Raw genomic sequence first — 19,650 nt, 5'->3', positions numbered from 1 at the left:
GTGGGGATCTGTGGTCTGGTGACAAGTACCCAGCACATCTCACCCACAGCCTCTCTGTGCTGCCCGGACGGCGCCCTCTCCTGTGCGGCTCTACTTCCCTCACCAGCAGCCGGACCGAACGCACTGACTGCGGGCAGGCGCCCTGAGTTTCTAGTTCCTGTAGTGACCTCTGCCAGCACAGGCCAGTGCCTCTTCACCACACCCGGTCTAGAGTCACCTGTGCGGCTGCCCCACCAGCAAAGCCCCCTCCACATCTCTCCTTGGTGATTCGGTCCACCCTGTCCTCCTCCCTTCTCGCTCTGCCCTTCGTGTCACTTGTGAGCACCCGGGATCTGACTGTTCACACACTCCCCTCTCTCCAGCTAGGCTTCCACTGATGGGCATGAAGCAGGTGTACAGTAACCACAGTGCTCAGTAACTGGCTTTTGCAGAATTTCTGAAAAGGCTTCAACTAGATGGGGAAATAGGAAATTCAAATAATAGAAAAGTCCCTCTTGAGAGGCAGCAAAGTCAAAGGATGGTCCCTGGACCAGCCCTATCAGGTCACCTGGGAACTTGCTAGAAGGCCAATCCTTGGCCACTCCACACCTCCTGCCCCAGCAGCTCTGGACGGGTCAGCAGGCTGTGCTTTCACAGGCCCTTCAGGCTCCTGACACAAACCCACGTGGAGAACCGCTGGCTGATGCCTCGCTCCCCAGGGAGCATCTGGAACTCAAATCCTGCTGGAGCCACCCACCCGGCTTCTGTCTCAAACCCTGAGCACGGCCCACGCCGTCCCCAGGCCCCGGGGGAACGGAACCAGCGCACTGCCACATGAAAGGCGCCGGAAGCTTGCAAAGTTACTTGTTTTACATCGCTCAGGGGTCCTCAAACTACGGCCGCGGGCCACATGCAAATACAAATATTGTATTTGTTCCCGTTTTGTTTTTTTACTTCAAAATAAGATATGTGCAGTGTGCATAGGAATTTGTTCACAGTTTTTTTTTAAACTATAGTCTGGCCCTCCAACGGTCTGAGGGACAGTGAACTGGCCCCCTGTTTAAAAAGTTTGAGGACCCCTGGTTTAAGTCAATGTTTCCTAAATACATGATGAGTAAACCCTTTTGTTTGCTTTTAGATGTATTGCTTCTTCACATCCTGGAGAATGTAGTGTGGGAATTGCTGGTCTAATAAAAAGACTAAAGTAAAAACATCAGAAGCAAGATTCTCCCGCAGCCCTCCTGTTATTACTGGTTAGTTTCACTCTAAATCTTACTGTTCTTCGAACAACAAGACGGAGAGCTAACATCTAGGCACACATGGACTCACCTTTAACTCTGGGCCGACCCCCAGGGCCTTCAAGGCCTCTGCTTGCTGATACAGGACGTGCTGAAAGCCTTCGCACACGTACCAGTCCCAGCCTTTCTCTGAAAGACAGACAACATGTCTCAGACACCGCACTCCTGACTGACCACTGTGCGCGGCCACAGGTGTTCCCTCACGTCCTCCCCGTGCCTGCCCCGGGCACGGCTGTTTCACACAGGGCAACTGTAGTGTTTTGTATCCCTGAATAGGGTTTCCATTCTAACAGTCTAATTTCCAACGTGGCAGATTTGTACCCAAATGTTAACGCTAAACATTATTTTTATAATTGATGAGATTTTATATTTCACATTATCCATAATTTTTCTGAAACATTAATGTAATAGGTAGAAAAATGGTAGTCACCACGTTAAACAGATGAAATAAGTTTTAAGAAGCATACTGTGTGAACGATGCCCACTAAACCCTGCCTGGGGACACGCAGCGCTCCGCCCTGGGCTTCCACTGCTCTGTCCCCAGCACCAGAAAGGCAGCCGTGAGCATGTGGGGAATCGATGCACAGAAGCCAGGACGAGAGGGTCCGGGCTCCAGGAGAGGCAGTGCCGTCACTCCACACGGTGCGCATGGCATCTGCTTCTCTGAGCACGAATCCAGGTACTCGGGAGAAACTGCAAGCGAAGAAACCCCCCGTGTGGAGCTCTGCCAGGTGCCGCGTGCTGTAGTAGGTTCTTTCCTTCAGTCCTCAAACCGCCCTGAGAGACGGTGAGGAAACCTGCCACACGGCAGACAAGAGCTACGCGTTTCAACAGAACCACCGGCTAAGGCCCTGAGGTTTCACCCCTCCCTGCTGGACAAATGCTGTCCTTTCCGGAAGGTGGGTTAGCAGCTTCTCACACAGAGCTTCTGGAGTCGGTTACCATGACTCCAAGGTCCCCCGCCTTGTGGGATGTCACAGGACTGCCGCTCTCCTCACCTCAGTGTCACCAGGCCCTGACCCAACCTGGAGAAGGTCTCGGGTTGTACATGAGTGAGATGGAAAGCCTGTCTCCACTGCACCCCAAGTGCAGGGAGGGGGGGAGCTCTTCAACCTGGGCCCCGTGCGCTCCTCCTCCTGCGCACCGCTCTCACCGGCTCCGCGTCCACGTCACAGGCGGTACCACCTCCATGTTACAGAGGAAGGAGCGGAGGTCAAAGAGGCTGAATCTAAGACACCTGGCATCTCCCTGAAGCACCCGAGTCCCTGCAGCTACTTAACGCTGCGCACCGGTAGCTTTACTGCTAGCTTTACCCAGTGGCCAGATAAGTTCTACTGAACGAGGACAAAAAAACATTTACAAAGTATCACACTTTAAAAAGATATTAGCTTGTAAGAACATGTAATAAATAGCTTCAAGATGCAATGGGTATTTAACTGTAAGGCGCGCCTTTAACGTTTACGTAAAACACTGTGTAATATAAAAACACAGGAATGCTCGTGATCCGTCCGCAATGTGTTACGTTTAACTATACACTTTAACTGTTTACATAGGTCAAATCCAAATTAATCAGGCTTACCCTAATAAAATTTAATTAAAATTAATCAGGTTTCAGCCTAATAACAACAGTCACTATTAAAGGTTAATCAGGAATAGAAGTTGGCATTTAGGCATTCTCTCTGTTGTTCACACAGAGTTCATTCACATTTTTGCATATTTATTTCAAGTGTGTGTGCCCTTGGAGCCCCTCATGTGGAAGGTGCCGTCATTAGCCGGGTTTCAAACCTGAGAATCTGGTCCAATCAGTGATGGCGAACCTTTTGAGCTCGGCGTGTCAGCATTTTGAAAAGCCCTAACTTAACTCTGGTGCCGTGTCACATATAGAAATTTTTTGATCTTTGCAACCATAGTAAAACAAAGACTTATATTTTTGATATTTATTTTATATATTTAAATGCCATTTAACAAAGAAAAATCAACTAAAAAAATGAGTTCGCGTGTCACCTCTGACATGCATGTCATAGGTTCGCCATCACTGTCCTAGGTCATCAGTCACAAAATGAAAAGCATCAGGTAGACTGCCTCAGATTCTTCTCAAGAAGGGTAATTACATGTACTCACTGGGTTAATGAAACATACCTTTCAAAGCACACCCATGCTGAGGCTATTTTTTAAAATATGTTTTTATTGATTTCAGAGAGGAGGAAGAGGGAGAGAGATAGAAACATCAATGATGAGAGAGGAGAATCATTGATTGGCTGCCTCTTGCACAACCCCCACTGGGGATCAGGCCCGAAACCCAGGCATATGCCCTGAACGGGAATCAAACCCAAGACCCTTCAGTCCTCAGGCCGACGCTCTATCCACTGAGCCAAACCAGCTAGGGCCTGAGGCTATTTTAAGGGAAAATAATCTTCCCTATTTTAAAAGGGTGTGTTCAAAATTCAGTGTGAGAAATGGGTTTCAGAAGTTGAATATCAGGTTTAACCTGCCTAACCTGACAATTCCTGCTGAATCATTTCAGAAAGTAAGCATTTTTCTTTAAAGCGCAGAAAATCACATTCATGAGATGACAAATACAGAACAGAAAAGCATACGCCAACAGATAGAAAGAGATATGCACCTTTTGTCATCATTATTTTTTTGCATAATAGTTGCTCCACTGGAAAAGCAACCTGACAACACAGGGTAAAAAATGACATGCTGGCAGACATCTGCCTCCAATTTCACCATCAATAACCACCCACTTTAATTCCACGTTGGATTACCTGCTTAGAATTCTGGCAACTTCTCTAGAATCTACTTAATATTCCATTCCACATCCCCAAATCATGACGGTGAAAACCATGGCTGAAGAATGCTGGGCACACATGAGGAATGAACTTACCAAGTTTATTTCTCTTTTTAAGCCCGCGGTTGATAGCTTGTATTTTAGTATTAGGAATCGCCTCGCTGTTTAAAACGTCCTTAGATCTCTGCAGAAACGGAAACATTATCATTAAAACCATAGCTTTACATCTCCCACATGTTTCCAAGCTGTTCTGGGAGCACAGTGAACCCACCTGTGAGTGCCAGAAGCAATGATGTCACACGTGGGGGAAATTATATGAATTGGAACATTCTGATTAACCTTTTTGTTGCTTTCTCATTCAAAATTACTCTCTACCTAAAACAGTGCCTGGCATATATTAACACTGAATAAACGTCTGTCAAATGAATAAACTTTTATTTCAAATCACATTTGTGTGTGTGTGCATGTATGTGGGTTAACCTTTTCTTTTCTTTTTTTTAAAAATTTATTGGTGAAAGTATTACAGATGACCCCTTTCTCCCCCATGGACCCCTTCCCCAGGCCTTAACCACACTACTGTCTGTGTCCATGGGTTATGCAAAAAGCATATAAGTTCTTTGGTAAAATCACTTTCTAATTGTTTCAAATCAAACCTAAAGTCAAATATATTCATGTTTTCTGCGCCAAAAACACTTTGGAGTTAAAATAATTTCTGTATTTATTGTAATCAGCAATGCCTAAGCTACACATTCTACTTTTCTGTATTTGAATAATATTCTAAAACAGCTTTATTTATAAAATTATAAAAATACTACTTTTTGTTTTTTATCCATTTATAGGATTTTGGAATGACTAAATGGTGGGTACAATTCATTCCAAAGTCTTCAATTCCAAGTGCTCTCAGGGACTGGTACCTAAGATTCTGGCTTGCTCTCTGATTATAGCTCTTTCTCTCTCTCACATATATTAAATCTTTTTAACAATTTTATAAATGCCTTTGATTGCGTATATACTTTCCCTAATTGTTACACCAATAATATTATTTACAAATGAGCCATATTTTACAAATAACACACACAAAAAAAAACCACCCTAGAATTCAGATCTTCTAACACTTGGTCCAGTGTCTGTTCACTTTTTTACTAATACTGAAATAAAGATATAGCCATTACTATATAATTTTAAGAATTTGTAATTTATTCTAAACTCTTTCCATATATATATATATATATATATATATATATTTGAATTACTTAATACTCTTAACATACTTACTCATAAATAATGTAAAAATATAGAAACATGATCAAGTATATATTTTTCTTAAATAAATCTCTGACTTCAGTAGTACATGTAGACTAAGTTATTTTCTTCCACGTAATCAATACTTCATACCTTTGTTTAGTATCCTCAAATAATATGTAGGCACTTACTGCAGACATAATTTTATGTGCAAATAATATGTAGACATTCTACTCATAAATGTGATTTTCCAAAAGCATCAGCTTTTGTGTGTGTATATCCAAAACCATCACCATAATCCAAATAAGGAACATACCCCCAGCCCAACCCTTTCATCAGAGGAGCACTGACTTATCTCTTAAACACTGTGTGACAGCATGGAAGCCGACATAGGAACTTCCGCTGCAGACAGAACAACGATTGTCTCAAGGAAAAGCTCTTGTGTGACTGAGTTGCAAGCTAAACCAACCACTTTTCTCAAGGGGAATTTTTTTTTTACTTGTTTCATGTATTTTTTCCAGGTTTTTGTTGTTTAGGGTAGGAAGGTAAACCTGGGTCCTGCTACTCCATCCTGGCCAGGAGCAGAAGTCTACAGTTCCATTTATCTGCCCCCGATGTGCCTTTCTTCCGGGGATGTGGTGGAGGTAGGATCTGCTCCTTCCTGGCTCTGCAGACTCTGAGCAAATCCTTACCCAGGGAGAAGAGCCTAGCATGTTGAGACTGTCCAATAGCAGGCTGTCCACACCCTTGATTATTGGGGTTATGTCGCCCTGAGGTGTGTAACCAGAACAGGGCCCAGCCCTCCCGGGGGGAAGGTGCCTCACTTATCAAGGCCATGCAGGACAGAACGGCAGTCTCTACTGTAAGAGGCAGGTGTGGTGGGTAAAATGAACACTGGAGTCAGAAGACGCAGGTTCAAGTCCTGGCTCAACACTTTATACTTGTGTGACTTTGGCAAACTCACTCAAGTCGTGAGCCCTACCTGCCCTGTCTCTAGAGAGGCACAATAGTACCCCTCACAGGTGGTTATGAGGAGACAGTTCAGGACCGGGTAAGAAACACTGGGCAATGTGTAAGGTACTGTACAAAGATAAAATAACAACAAAGCACATTTCCAACAGTCCTCCATCTTTCTAGCATTCCGTCTTCCAAACCTCTAAGATCCCACCACACATTAAAAACTCTTAACTAATCAAAGAACTACAGTTTTAATTGTTTCCCCTTCAGACCACACCAAGCATGTCAAACTCAGAGGCTGACACGGGCCAAATAAGCAAGGCATGCAGCCCGCAGGCCACGAGTTTGACACGCCTGGACTACACAGTCTGAATCGGGAAATCATTTATATGTATGGCCCAACATAATTTCAAAAACTCATCCTAAATCTAACTCACAAATTCCCTCACCGTGCGTAAGCACTGGAAGACTACTACCATTCGTGGAATTGGGGTATTGCAAGCCCGATAAGAATCGATCAATTCTTTGCCACACATGAGGCTGAACCTGCACTGTTTAAAACATAAGCAAGTTCACGGATGAGGTCTGTCACTTACTTCTGTAACGTTGTGGCAGGAAGTACAATAGTATTTGCCTTCATCAGTCAGACCCCAAGACACCGCATCGCACTGAGTACAGCGCTCTCTGAACTCTTTCTGCAGGAAAAGAGGAAAGCCACTTTCAGCACACGGGGCCCAAACCCTGCAGGTCTACCCCATAAATACAAAGTCATCAAAGTAGAAAATACATAAGAGAGGTTCTCTATAAGCAGGGAGAACAGCAGCTCAGGTTCCTGAGCAGTTTGGATGGAATTAAACTAAAGACAGGTTTCTAAAACATGCAATGGGTGAGGGGGGAATGAAGAAAAGGTGGGAGGGGTGAAATAGGAAAAAGATGAGTGAATACTAGTAAAACTCCTTGAAAATGCTGTGATGAAAAAAAAAAGATAAGAGTTAAGTATAGAGAAGGCTTAACAAATAGAAATAGCAGACCATTTTTTAAATAGATTTTTAAAATTGATTTTAGAGAGGAAGGGAGACGGAGAGAGAGACAGACACATCAATGATCATCGAGCAGCAACCAGGGCACGTGTCCTGACCAGGAGCCCAACCCCAACCTCCTGGTTCCCAGGTCAGTGCTCAGCCACTGGGCCACACCGGCTGGGCAGGGATCAGATTTTTATTATAGTTGTTTCGGGTTTCGATTTATTCACTCGGCAGTACAAGGAGCATCAACGACCTATGTACTAGGCATGTCAGTGGGTGCTGAGGGTCCAACGGGGAGCCAAGCAGACCTGGTCCCTACTCACAGCATATTCAGGCCAAGGGTGTCGGAGTGACCAGGGTCCTTCCCAGGCGTTACCCACCCATCACTCAGCAAACATCTGCTGGGCGTCCACCATGGGAAGGCCTTCTGCTCCCAGCGCTTCTCTATGTACCGAGACTGTCACTGGGCGACTGGTCCCCGATCCTGGAGTTTGACATGATCACTGACCTCATCACAGGAAGCTTTAATACCATGAGGCTCTGGCATGTGACTAGCGTGTCAGAAACGAACGCCCCATTTATTTCGGCAATGAGTTGGGGAAGTTTTCTTTAACCCCGTATGGATGACGATCGTTCAGTCCTGGAGCAGTGGTTCTCAACCTTCCTAATGCCGAGACCCTTTAATACAGTTCCTCATGTTGTGGTGACCCCCAACCATAAAATTATTTTCGTTGCTACTTCATCACTGTAATTTTGCTACTGCTATGAATCATAATGTAAATATCTGATATGCAGTATGTATTGTCATTCTTACAAATTGAACATAATTAAAGCATAGTGATTAATCACAAAAACAATATGTAATTATATATGTGTTTTCCGATGGTCTTAGGCGACCCCTGTGAAAGGGTCGTTCGACCCCCAAAGGGGTCGCGACCCACCGGTTGAGAACCTCTGCCCTGGAGGGTCCCGAAACCCGAATTTGGAACCCCTGCACGAGGTGGTGGCGAGGACCCCCAGGGGTCACCTGGGGTAGTTCTGGTTCCCGGCCCGCCCCGCCCCCTCCCTCCCCAACGTCAAAGGGGACTTGCGGGCGGTCCAGAGAGGATGCGCCCCGTGGGCGGACACCCCACCAAGCCCACCGCTCCTCCTCCCCCTGCAGCACACCCACCCCTACAGACCGCCACCCACCCTCTCGGCGCCCACACCCTCCTCCGGCCGGAAACCCCTGCCTCTTTCCCCAAAATACGCGCGCGCCCGCCGGCCCCATCCCCGGCCCCGCGCGCAGCCCTGCGCCCCGGCCCCCGCGGCCAGAGGCCGCCCCGCAGCCAGACGGCGCCCCCCCGGCCCCCCTTCTCCTCAGCTCCGTCCCTTTCTGCCGGGCTGTGCGGACCCGCCCGGCCCACCACCCGCTCACCGCCTCCTCTCGGTCCATAGCGACGCTGCGGCTGCCGACACCTTCGGGGCCCGTTACCCGGGCAGCGAGCGCAACTTCCGGGAGGGAGCGGCGTTCCGGGCGGAAACCGAGACCCTGACTTTGAGTTCCGGGGGCCTGAGGCCGTGGTGAAACCTCCCTTCGCTCCCTCCCGGGGCGAAGCCGCAAAGCCTGTGTGCGCCTCCCAGGCAGCATCCCTTTCCAAGCCCAGGAAACGAAACACACACCAGTAAGAAACTGGCCGCATGCCGAGCGGATGCGATCGCGCCCGGCCGGCCTGGCGGTAATTCGGAGACCCGCGCACTACTGGGGCTGCAGGGAGCTCTGCACGCCACACTGGCTTCGAATAGCACGGGAGGCGTGGGCTCTGCAGGGAAGAGTGCAGGTTGCTGGGTGAGATCTGGGTTTCTAACCACGGCTTTCCTGCTTCCTGTGCCTCAGTTTCCTTCTCTGTAAAAGCCAACTGTCACCTGTGAGCCTCACCTACGTAAGTGCTCACGAATTTAGCTTTTATTGCTCCTTCCTTGGGCACGTTCCTTCCCTGCTTATCCATGAAGCAGGCGCTGTTTAGGTCCTGAGGATTCAGCAGTCCACAAAAGTCCCTTTTTGCTTACTCTTCAAGGAGGTTACACTCTGGTAGGGAGACCCAAAAGATGTAAGGAAATACATGGTATAAGTGGTGATGAGTGCCCAGGAGAAAAGCAGGAGCAGAGAGCGGAGATCGGGAGCTACAGGGCGGTGTCCATTTCTAATGGGTGGTCAAGAAAGGTCTCGCCAAGAAGACGACCTTTGAGGCCAGGAAGGCAGAGCCCTGTTGGGAACATCATTCCAGGCAGAGGGAACAGGAAGTGTGAAGGCCCCGAGTCCTGCGCCTCGTGCATGTCATTTTAAGGATCCGCAAGGAGGTGGGTGAGTGGCTGGAACTGGGGGTTGTCTCTCTGTCCAGATGGCATTAAAGAGACGAAGTGAGATCATCAGGGGAGTAGCTCTTTACTCCCTATTGACTCGTCAATCCCTTCATTTCACAAAGTCATTACACACCCACTCTGTGCCAGGCAGTCGCCAGCCATTGGGAAGTGAGGGGTAAACAGGACAGCTCCCTGCCTTCGAGAGGCACCCCGTCCAGGGCGCACAGCAGTCCGTCTCCCTATTTTATCACGGCTCTCCTAGTAGATAATGCGCCTCACCACTTGCATCTGCCCTGTCATTCTCTGTGCCACTGCAGGCTCCTTCCAAAAGCCCTTTCCCATCTTCAAAGCGTCAAGGATTGTCATGAGCAGCTGATCATAAGCCTTCTGTTTTCTAGACCAGCTCCGACTTTAAATGTTGCGATCTGAGAAAGGGGCAGTACTGAATGTCCGACTCAAACAGCTCCATGACCTCAGGATTTGTGTCTTCTGGTTTATTGCTATACATCCCGCGCCTAGAACGTAGCTTCTAGGATGTGATCAATAAGTATTTGTTGAATGGATGAGTGACTTTGTAAGATTTTTATGTATATGCAAAATATTTTAAAGATTTTGTTGTTGTTAGCCCTTCCCTGAGGATATTTTTCCATTGATTTTTAAATATATATATATATTTTATTGATTTCAGAGAGGAAAGGAGAGTGAGAGAGAGAGAAACATCAATGATGAGAGAGAATCATTGATCGGCTGCCTCCTGCATGCCCCCTACTGGGGATGGAGCCCAGGACCCAAGCATGTGCCCTGACTGATAATCGAATATTGACCTCCTGGTTCATAGGTCAACACTCAACCATTGAGCTACACCAGCCGGGCTCCATAGAGAGAGTGGAAGGGAGAGGGAGAGACAGAGAGAGACACACATCAATTGGTTGTCTCTTGGGGATCAGGGTCTGTGACTGAGGTACATGCCCTTGACTGGAATTGAACCTAGGACCCTTCAGTCCAAGAGCTGACACTCTATCCACTGAGCCAAACAGTCTAGGGCAGGGGTGGGCAAACTTTTTGACTCGAGGGCCACAATGGGTTCTTAAACTGGACCGGAGGGCCGGAACAAAAGCATGGATGGAGTGTTTGTGTGAACTAATATAAATTCAAAGTAAACATCATTACATAAAAGGGTACGGTCTTTTTTTTTTTTTTTTTAGTTTTATTCATTTCAAACGGGCCGGATCCGGTCCGCGGGCCGTAGTTTGCCCACGACTGGTCTAGGGCCATATATGTGACATATTTTAAATGGAGAGGTTGGGTGTGCTGTTGAGTAGATGAGTTTCATGTTCAGGGAGAAGGCCATCTTCTGCTTGTTCCTGCTGAAGTGGGAAGCAAGTCACCATTGGGCACAGACGTGGGGTTACAAGGTCTGAGAGAGAGCAGGCGTGCGATAGCTCTTGGCAATGGGAGAGTCCAATCAGAAATCTGGTAGATTGTCAGGCAGCACTGGGGGCCCTGGGCGTCTGTGACCGTAAATACAAAGATAAGGCGCCCGCACCCAGTCATGCAGCTGCTTACTGGGTGAGGACATGCCCTTTGTCCTGAAGGGACAGATGAAGCGTGTTCACCACTTGGGAAGTATCCGCCAGGCGGTGGGCTAGGCGGCCACTGTCATCACAGGAATACGGCGGCCATTGTCATCAGAGGAATACGTGCCTTTTCGTTTAAGAAGAAGGAAAAGATGACTCATCGCTAAGTCTGACAGGCCTTTTAAGAATCTTGCTGTGAGATAGCCAACAACCTTCTACGTGAGCAAAAAACCCACATGATACTCAGCTCCCTCAGGTCACAGGACAGCCCCACGGCGGGGAGTCTCTGTGTGCAAACTAACCGCATCCACGGTGCCTGGCTTCCCGCAGGGGAATGTCGCCGAGGCACCAGGCACCGTCACCGTCAGCATCGGAGCGCAGCACCCTCTCATTGTTTCAGGCAAAGCAGCCATCCTTCAGTGGCAATGTTTCCACAGAATATTGTTTTGTGTTTATTTTTTTCTGTTTTTTATTATTTTTTAAATATATTTTTATAGATTTCAGAGATGAAGAGAGAGGGAGAGAGAGATAGAAACATCAATGATGAGACAGAATCATGGGTCAGCTGCCTCCTGCACGCCCCCTACTGGGGATCAAGCCCACAACCCAGTCATGTGCCCTAACTGGGAATTGAACCCTGACCTCCTGGTTCATGAGTCGACACTCAACCACTGAGCCACGCCGGCTGGGCCACAAAATATTGTTTTTATGAAAGAAATGATTCGGCTTCCAGAGCAGCTGTCCCTGGGCACTTCCCATGAGTGGCTCCTCCGCTTGCCATACTCCATCGCCGAGACCAAATCCAGGACCACCGCCCCCCCACCCCCCGCCCCAGGCAGGGCCCTGTTAGAAGTACCTGTGATTGATCCAACTGTGCAGCGGACCTTCCAGTCACAGACCTCCTCCATTTGTTGCAATACTCGCTGCTTCTACATTTTCAGCATTTTTAGCTCCTTCCAAAGTGTTTGTAACAGTATTTGTCGCCTGTTATCTCAGCCATATTTATCATGGCGCAGTGGTAGAAAACGGATACATTGCCCGGCCGGCGTGGCTCAGTGGTTGAGCCATGACCCATGAACCGGGAGGTCAGGGTTCGATTCCTGGTCTGGGCACATGCCCAGGTTGTGGGCTCCATCATCAGTAGGGCGTGTGCAGGAGGCAGCCGATCAATGATTCAAAAAAAAAGAAAGAAAAAAAAGAAAACGGATACATATAACACACAGTGATGAGCGCTTTGATGCTGGACAGGTGCACGGGGCGAGGAGTGTTTGTAGGCCATCAGGGGCGGCCGGGAGGGCAGTGGGGGAGAGGGAGGGTCATGGGCCTGGGGGGCGGGGCGCTGGGCAAGGCCCTGCCTGCTGAGGCCTCCTGGCCCCCAAGGCTGATGCTTGGCCGGACACCCCTGCGGCCCGGATCTGTATCCCTTGTCAGACCCACCTCCTGGCCACCATCGTGGGGCCCCTCCGGAAGGGAGAAGGGACGCTGCGTGGGTCAGCCTTGGCCAGCCAGCCTGGCCACCCGTACTGCCACCTACCCCAGGCCTGCCTGTGGAGGTGACGGCGTCACAGGATTTGGGCTCAGAGAGCTGGGGAGAGCTTGGGGGAGCAGCCGAGCGAGCGGGGGACACACAGGCACTAGCCCACATTTGGGCCTCATGAGAGCACGTGGGCAGGAGGGAGACTGGCGGGGGAAGGGCCTGAAGACCCCGGATGCAGCTCCCTCTTTTCACCCTTCTTACTGGCCTTTGCTTCCATTCAGGGAAGACTCTTGTTTGTTTTTATTCGTTTGCTTTTTAAATGTATTTTTATTGATTCAGAGAGGAAGGGAGAGGGAGAGAGAGATAGAAATATCAATGATGAGAGAGAATCATGGACCAGCTGCCTCCTGCACACCCCCTACTGGGGATGGAGCTCGCAACCCGGCATGTGCCTTGACCGGAATCAAACCCGGGACCCTTCAGTCCACAGGCTGACGCTCTAGCCACTGAGCCAAACTAGCGAGGGCAATAAAAGTATATTTTAAAATAAAAAATTTTGAAAAATATTTGGGACCCGTGAAGTCTGACAGCCAGTTAGAAACACAGGAGGAGATACTGAATGGGACGTGGGACAGAGGAGCCTGGAATTCAGAGGAGATGCCGGGCTGGCGGCTGGCGGTGTGAATGAGTGAGTCCTCATGTGAAGATGGAATTTAAAGCCGGGGACCAGTGAGGACGCCTGGGGGGTGAGAGCAGAGACCTCACAGCAGGTGAGAGAAGAGAGCCGGGGTGGAGGGGTGGGCACTGTGACAGTAGAGTCAGAGCAGGGTGGCCGGGCAGGAGCAGGCAGTGGGCAGGAGGGCCAGTGGAGGAAGACGCGGCGGGTGCTGGTAAGAGCTGGTGAGCTGAGCAGAGGCCTCAGCAGGATGCAGGCGTGGACAGGATGCTTTGGGGAAGCGGGCAGGATGGCGCTTCCCTGAGGGTCCAGGAGCGCAGAGGAGGAGGAGTGGGAGACAGGCAATGCCTGCGGGGGTTTCGCCAAAAGGAGGCGTGGAGAACCGGGCAGCAGAGAAAGGAGAGCCGGAGGCTAGAGATGGGACGATGGTGGCGCATCTGCATGCCGGCGGCAAGGAGATAGGGGTGACTGAGCGGGGAGAGCTGTTGCCCGAGAAAGTCCTTGAGTGGGTCATTCCTCGGGGACAGGCCCTGGAATTCCAGGAATGTGGCCACCGGTCCTCCAGGCCAGGCCCTGCCCGCAGGGTGTGGCCACAGTGGAGCTGGTCCCACTGCCTCCTCCAGGCGCCCGGATGCCAGCCACATCCCAGGGCTTGGGGCCCAGGACAACTCAGCCGAACGTTTTGTGGAAGAGGTGCTACCGTGTGTGGGAAAAGCTGAGTATTTCCAGGGGGCAGCAGAGCAGAGACTGCACTCAGGGGAGTGGATTTAAATCCTGGCCTGAGCCCTAGCCGGTATGGCTCAGTGGATGGAGCGTCGGCCTGCGGACCGAAGGGTCCTGGGTTCGATTCTAGTCAAGGGCACATGCCCTGGTTGCAGGCTCAATCCCCAATGGGGGGCGTGCAGCAGGCAGCCCAGCAGTGATCCTCTCTCATCATTGACGTTTCTCTCTCTCTCTCCCTCTCCCTTCCTCTCTGAAATCAATAAAAATATACTTTAGAAAAAATAAAATGCAATCCTTGCCTAACCCAAGATCACTAAGCTTTTCTCTTGTTTTGCTTTGAAGAAGGTTTGTGGTTTGGGCCCAGCGGTGATTCCAGCACCTTTTGCTGGAAAGCTTGTCCTTCCCCCCACTGAATTGTCTTGGCACGTTTGCTAGGACATCAACTGACCACACGCGTGTGCAGGTCTATCTGCGGATTCCTGTTGTCCCATTGGTCCGCGTGGCAGCCTCTCCCCAGCCTCGGTGGCTGTTCGCTCCAGGCAGGTCCTGAACTCACAGGCAAGTCCTCCAACGTTCTCACTCTTGTGTCTATTCTGTATGGTTTGCATCCCCACATGAATCTCAACACTTGTTTACTAAGGTTTTTCCAAATGATTCTGCCGATATTTTGAATGTCACTGCGTTTAATCTGTATATTAACAGGGGGGGGGGGGAATTGGCCTCTTAACAACATCGAATCCTCAAGCCCTTGAGTGCGGCATAGCTCACCGTTTACTAGGCATACTCCTCTTTCATTTCTCTCAGTGAGTTTTTTATAGTTTTCAGAGTGTAGTTATTGCACCTACTTGTTGAAGTAATCCCTATTTCATAATTCTGCATGTGTGCGTGTGTGTGTATGAGAGAGAGAGGGAGTTTGCTTTATGTTCTCCAAAGTTGAGCAAAAGAAAATTGGTTAATTAAGGACTGTGGTTTGCTGAATTCCAGTTAAGTAAGATTTGACTGTACTTAGCATCCACACTAATGGCTCTGGTTATGTCATTCCCACGTTCAAAAGCCTTCACTGGGAAGTAATTATGGGATGTGCTCGAAGAACGTCGCATCATTTCACCAAGGACAGGACGGGCACAGCCAAGCCGCTGGCTGGAGAGAGTGTGCTGTGTTCTTCCCGCGCAACAGCGGCTTTCAGATGCGGCCGGGATGCCCTATACTACAGGGTCAGGCAGGCGCCAGGGCCCCACGCGTGTTCTGATCACAGGAACTCTAGTTTGATCCCTTTGGGTTTGGGAGGTTCCTGGTAGGATTTTGTTTAAAGACAGTTCCAGGGCTTAAAAGCCATTATGGCAAAATAATTTTTAATGGCCAAGGAAGAAAGATGTTAATGGGATTAAAATCAGATTAGAAAAGAATCTACCTAGTACGTACATCTTATGTCCCTGTTTGGGCGGGGGGGAGAAACATTTGTTCAAAAATATTGGGGGGTTATGTGTACATGTATCAAAACATTAATAGACATGATATCTGGGCGGCTGTGAGCAGAGCCCAGGGCTGCGGGCCCTGTGGGCACTTCAGGAGGTGACTGGGAGCATCGCCCACTCCCGACAGGCAGGGGCCGCAGGCACAGGCTGCAGGGCCCCAGGAGCTGTTCACGGGCCAGGCAGGAGCCCAGGGCTGGGCTGGGGTCTTCCCCATCAGGCTCAGGAGGAGTTTCTGGGGAGCAGCCTGGTTTGGGGACAGGCTGCGGGAGCCCCTTCCTCAAGCCCTGGATCTCCCTCTGAGCCAGGCCACAGCCCTGTCCCCACAGCCCTGTCCCCATCGGCTCCGCCAGCGTTTGCTGAGGGACTGGGTGACCTGGGAACTGGGTCAGGGCCCCACCTGCAGAGGAGCTCGGGCGCTGGGCGCTGCTGCCCCCTGGTGGCTGTGGCCGGGAGGGCCTCCCGGGCTAGGATGTCTGCATCCCTAAGGCCTCCCAGAGCCTGGTGTTTCCGGAGTGACCCAGCCTCCGGAATGTGAGGCTGGGCGCCTGGTACCCTGGACTCAGAGGCCTGGGCAATAGGCGCCCGAATAAATTGAATTTCAGAGAAACAACAAATGACCTTCCAGCGTGCACGTGTCTCGTGATATTTCACGTGCTGACTTGCTCTTCTGGCAGCCCCACGTGTCAGCCTTGGGGCTGAGCCTGCACAGTCCGGGCCAGTCAGACACTGGAGGGGCAGCTCCCAGGCACCCCCAGGGCAAGGGCACATGAGGGTCATGCCAATGGCTGACCTCAGTCCAGCTCAGGCCCCCTGAGCTCGGCCGGCTCAGAGGCCCTGAGACACCTGCTCAGCCCTCACACCGAGACCACAGCCCGAGGAAGGTCACCTGGACTCAGGCTCCACCTCGGTGACCCCTGTGGCCAGAGGCACAGACTGTCCCCTCACGGCCTCACATCACTCTGTCCCTGAAACTCCCCCGGAACCTTAAAGGGAACCCGAGAGGAGGTGCCATCCAGGGCGGGCAGCTGTACAGCCGGCCAGCTACTGGGGGGCTTCAGGAGGTCTCCCCGCACCACCTGCCCCTCGCAGGCCTGCAGCCACGAGCAAACAGCACTCCACCTGGCCTTCCGTCCATCCGTCCTGCAGGCCTGGAGGTTGGGCGCCCAGGAACCCACCCACCCACCCCGCCTTCTCCCTGGTGCTGGGCCAGCGCTCCAGCTGCTGTGCTTGCCTGCCCTCTGGTGGCAGGATCTGGAAACGCTTTGCCATTGCTTGACAGGCTCCCCTCCCCACAGCACTGCTAATGGAAACTGGGTACATCGGTTGGGCACCTACTATGCACCAGGGGCTGAACTGGGGATCAAAAGAGAAGGGCGTGTGTCTAACTATTTAAAGGTTATAAATCGAGCTCACGAACATGATTGCACAAGGACTGCAGCTTCCACCTCCATCTCTGGGACCGCTAACCTGACTTCACAGGTGAGGAGGACGAGGCGGAGAGGCGACTTGCCAGGTAAAAGGGAGACCAGGGCTCAACCCCTCACTGATTCCTGGCTCTGAAGGGGGAAAGGCAGCATCCGGGGCAGCAGACGTGGCCGACTGTCCGAGATCGAGTCCGGCTGTGCCACTCCCCGCTGTGCAGCCTTGGGCTGGCGGATGAACCTCTCTGTGTGTGCGCCTCCGCTTCTGTAACATGATGGTAATGGCGCCCACCTCACAGAGCTGCCGCTGGGCTAGCTGAGAGCAGCACCTGGCGCCAGGAAGCCTGATGCGTGTTAGCTGTTGCTCGCTGCCTTCCACAGGCTCCCCCAGGTGCCGGGGACGGGGCCTTCCCTGGGAGATGCCCTGGGCTCCTGATATAGGGCTGCAGGTTGTTTTTATTTAAATACTAGAGGCCTGGTGCACGAAATTCGGACACTCTGGGTGTGGGGAGGGTCTCTCAGCCCAGCCTGTGCCCTCTCACAGTCGGGGAACCCTCAGGGGATGTCCGACTGACGGCTTAGGCCTGCTCCCCACGTCACTAGGACTAGGACATCCTTAGCGCTGCCACGAAGGCGGGAGAGGCTCCCGCCACTGCCACTGCGCTTGCCAGCCGTGAACCGGCTTCTGGCTGAGCGGTGTTCTCCCTGTGGGAGCGCACTGACCACCAGGGGGCAGCTCCTGCATTGAGCGTCTGCCCCCTGGTGGTCAGTGCACGTCATAGCGACCGGCCATTCTGCCATATGGTCGATTTGCATATTAGCATATATAGGATTTGCATATATAGGATTGTTTAAATGTTTTTATTGCTTTCAGAGAGAGGATGGGAGAGGAAGAGAGACAAATAGAAACATCAGTGAGGAGAGCATCATCGATCAGCTGCATCCTGGCGATGCAGGGTTTTTTTGTTTGCAGATTATTTTTAACAGCAAGCTCACGCCCTCCAGTGAGGTCCGGGCCAGCCTCGGCTGTGCTGGTCTGTGACTTGTGTTTGAGGAAGGAAGCCGGGCGCAGTGCAGAAGGAATTAGGAAAACCCTTATTTCCCACGGGCGCCCTCTGCTTCCCTCTGGAAACCACAGAGCCATCCTCGGCATCAGGAGGGCGGGCTTTCCCCGTGGGGGGGGGGGGGGTCCTCACTTCCCCCAGGGCCCGGATATCCGAAACCAGGCTGAAGTGTCCACGGGCCGGGGGAGGCAGCGGAAGTGCTGTGTCCTCGCCGAGCCAAGAACACCAGTCATTTTGGGGTGTGAGCCAGAGGCCGGGTGGGCCCCCCAGCCCCTGGGCAGGGTCACCTCTGCCGGCTCCCCCAGCTCCAAGGCCGGTGAGGCCCCTGGTCCTACCAAGCCTCCCGGTTCCCATGAGCCTCCGGGTGTTCTCCCTGCAGAGCGTCAGCCCTTCTCCCAGCGAGGAGGCTGCAGAGCAGCACAGACCCCTGCGGGGAGCCCTCCCTCCACCAGGAGCCCCTCCGCCCTCCCCTCTGTCCCCTGTTCACCGCTTCCCAGCCTCCACGGGCTCCTCTCTCTCCCACCTGTTCTTAGGACTCAGATGGCAGGCTGCCCCCTTGTCTTATGCAATCAAAATAAAAGTGTCTTTTCCCCGTTCAGGGAAGAACCCCGGATGAAAGTCTGGCCCACGGTGTCTCCCGGGGCACCAGCGCCCTGACCCCCGGGGCTTTCCCACCGGTCCAGGCCGAGCCCGCGGGACGCGGAGAGGAAGTGAGCGCCGGGAACACAGAAGCCCCAGCCGTGGGGCGAAGAGCCAGGCTCTGGGCTCCCACCTGTGACGCTAAGGAAACAGGATCGGCTTCCCGGTGATTTCCAAGGTGAGGAAGGAGAGCCAGCTGCTTCTACCTGTTTGCAGCCTGGCTTGGGGTTGCCTTGGCAACAGCTGTCAACAGGAATACGGCCTGCCCGGCGGGTCACATCCTCTGCGCAGAAGCGTGTGCTCCTGTGTGAAGGGCAAAGCCGTGCGGCTCCCTTCCGCCGAGAGCTGCTTATTTATAACCGAGAGGAAATTTGCCGTAAAAACAGGATGTCCGAGCTCCCTGGCTACTTTTCTCTCTAATTCTGTAAGGACTTCATGGGGAGAGTGTCCCCATGTGAAGAGGTGGCTTATTTTTAAAAATATTTTTTTATTGATTTCAGAGAGGAAGAGAGAGAGAGAAACATCAAGGATGAGAGAGAATCATGGATCGGCTGCCTCCTGCATGCCCCCCACTGGGGGTCGAGCCCGCAACCCCAGGTCGACGCTCAGACACCGAGCCCCGCCGGAGGGCAAGGGGTTGCTGATTTTTCACAGCCGTGTTAGGCTGAGACTCAACGCGGGATGTTAGAGACCCAGGAGGAGCCCCCACCGCACCCCATCGCATAGACAGGACACGAAGGCCCCACAGGGCTGACTGGCCCACAGCTCACGTCACTTATTGGCAATGCAGGGCTTGCACTTGGCTGGAGGCCTGGCTGCCTTTTAGGGGCTGGCATTGCTGCAGGTCTGGCTTGCTGGCAGCCCATCGTCCTGCGGAAGGACACAGGCTCGGTCACACTGCGGAGCGATGGGGTGCACCCTCCGGGACCCCACTCTCCTGGGTGCTCTCCCTTCCCTGCCCCC

At 51.7% G+C, this 19,650-nt stretch overlaps 1 protein-coding gene across 3 annotated transcripts in view; it reads right to left on the bottom strand.

The window, feature by feature from the left end:
* Window positions 1–8,778, bottom strand: part of TAF1B (TATA-box binding protein associated factor, RNA polymerase I subunit B) — a 35,451-nt gene extending 26,673 nt beyond the window's left edge. For all 3 annotated transcript variants that reach the window (XM_070428665.1, XM_070428667.1, XM_070428666.1), the window contains exons 1-4: window positions 8,710–8,778; window positions 6,864–6,962; window positions 4,165–4,252; window positions 1,309–1,406 (exon numbers count right to left, since the gene is read on the bottom strand). In XM_070428665.1, coding sequence (XP_070284766.1) covers window positions 1,309–1,406; window positions 4,165–4,252; window positions 6,864–6,962; window positions 8,710–8,727 — 303 coding nt within the window. In that variant the 5' untranslated portion in view covers window positions 8,728–8,778. The remainder of the gene's footprint in view (window positions 1–1,308; window positions 1,407–4,164; window positions 4,253–6,863; window positions 6,963–8,709) is intronic.
* Between the last annotated feature and the right edge of the window lie 10,872 nt (window positions 8,779–19,650).

This window comes from Myotis yumanensis, unplaced genomic scaffold (genome assembly GCF_028538775.1).
Source record: "Myotis yumanensis isolate MYYU_CA2020_CCGP unplaced genomic scaffold, mMyoYum1.0.hap1 SCAF_11, whole genome shotgun sequence".
NCBI lineage: Eukaryota > Metazoa > Chordata > Mammalia > Chiroptera > Vespertilionidae > Myotis > Myotis yumanensis.
Note: the sequence above shows the minus strand (reverse complement) of the source record. Positions and strands in the feature narration are given on the sequence as shown.